This window comes from Terrapene carolina, unplaced genomic scaffold (genome assembly GCF_002925995.2).
Source record: "Terrapene carolina triunguis isolate 2854851 unplaced genomic scaffold, T_m_triunguis-2.0 Scaffold926, whole genome shotgun sequence".
In the NCBI taxonomy this organism is placed as follows: domain Eukaryota; kingdom Metazoa; phylum Chordata; order Testudines; family Emydidae; genus Terrapene; species Terrapene triunguis.
In genome coordinates this window covers 6,836,932-6,838,501 of record NW_020665277.1, presented here as the reverse complement: position 1 = coordinate 6,838,501, position 1,570 = coordinate 6,836,932, and the positions used below count along the sequence as shown (strand labels likewise).

At 63.4% G+C, this 1,570-nt stretch overlaps 1 protein-coding gene across 1 annotated transcript; it reads right to left on the bottom strand.

Moving 5' to 3' along the window:
* Positions 1-61: 61 nt before the first annotated feature.
* LOC113408164 lies at positions 62-907 on the bottom strand. The gene has a single exon (XM_026660998.2). It carries the CDS (start codon positions 899-901, stop codon positions 62-64), a length of 840 nt encoding a protein of 279 aa, XP_026516783.1. The 5' UTR covers positions 902-907.
* Positions 908-1,570: the final 663 nt, after the last annotated feature.

The window sequence follows — 1,570 nt, the reverse complement described above, 5'->3', positions numbered from 1 at the left end:
CCTGTGGCTTCCACAGTCTGTCTCCCCTTCCCACCCCGGTCCCTCACTGAGATAACCGGAGTTACACTCTCACCTGTAGCCCCGGCCATTCGGCCTCTGGCTGCCCCACCTGGAACCCCTCTGCCAGGGCCACCGCTTGGGCGCCGGTATCAGGACCACATTCCCAGACCCAGCCCTGCATTTCCTCCGGCAGGATGGTCAGGAACTGCTCCAGGATCAGCAGCTCCAGGATCTGCTCCTTGGTGCGGCTCTGCGGCTCCAGCCAGCGATGGCAGAGCTCCCGGAGGCGGCTGTAAGCCTCCTGGGGCCCCTCGGCCTCCTGGTAGCAGAATTCCCTGAAGCGCCTGCGCTGTGTCTCCGGGCTGATGCCATAGCGACGCAGGATGGTGGCCTTCACCTTCCCATAGTCACTTGTCTCTGTGATGTCTAGGCTGCCATAGGCCAACTGGGCTTTCCCGGTGAGGTACAGCTCCAGTCGGGTTGTCCATTCCTCTCTCGGCCACTGGCGGGCGTCAGCCACCTGCTCAAAGGTGGCCAGATAGGCCTCGATATCGTCCTCTGGGGCCAGCTGTGGCAGCTCCAGGGTTCTCCATGCAGGTGCTGGAGTTGGCTTAACCTCGGCAGGGGTCTGCGTGGCTGACAGCTGCTCCTCTCGACACGGTGCCGTCTCCTCCGGCAGCTCGATCCCCGCCTGCTCCAGACCCCTGGGTGACTCACTGCCCCCCTGGGAGGTGGGGTTTTCACATCTACGTGCACAAGTCGGTGCTGGCACAACTCCGGGAGGAGGCGACAGCTCTGGTTCTCCATGCCTGAGGGCGCAGGCCGGAGCCGGCCCCACCTCCGGGAGGATGCGCAGGGCCTGCAGCACCTCCTGCCAGACGTCCTCCCAGTGCTGCAGCATCTCCTTCTGCGACGCATACTGGGCCTGCTGTGGTGCCACCCATCTCAGCAGCTCCCCAATGGTGCCGGACTGCACCACAATAGGCAGCCCGCCCGACCGCTCCAATCCCGCATCTGGCTCGGGCCCAGCTGAGACCTGCTGCTCCGTCAGTCCAGCGGGGCACACCGACTGCTCCACCTGGATCTGAAACTGCAGGTCCAGGGCCCCCTCTGCTCCCGGTCCTGCAGCCATGGCTGCTCCCCGGGGGTGTCCTTATCCCAGCAGGGGATGAGCCCAGACCCCAGGCCTTTCTGTCTCATTCATGCCCCTGGCAGGAAGCATCCAGCCTCTGGCTTCCCACCTCAGTGTCTCGTTATTGACACCACGTGAGCCGGGTGGGGGATCAGGTCCGAGGGCCCAGAAGCACAAACTGTCTCGCAAATCCAGAGCGACCTCCTGGAGCCGGCAATGCTGCTGTCTGGAAAGAGGGGCTTCTCCCGTGGCTCCTGAGAGGGCAAGGGAAACACAGACAGTGAGGGGGCAATTCCGTGGTACCGAGGGATTTGAGTGCTTAGCTCAACCTGCTAACTCCTGGTAAAAACGACAACGGCCGAGTTGTCCCCTGGGACTGTGCGTCGTGTTCACTAACACTCCTGTCCTCCTAGTGTGGACGCACCCTTCCCTGCCAGA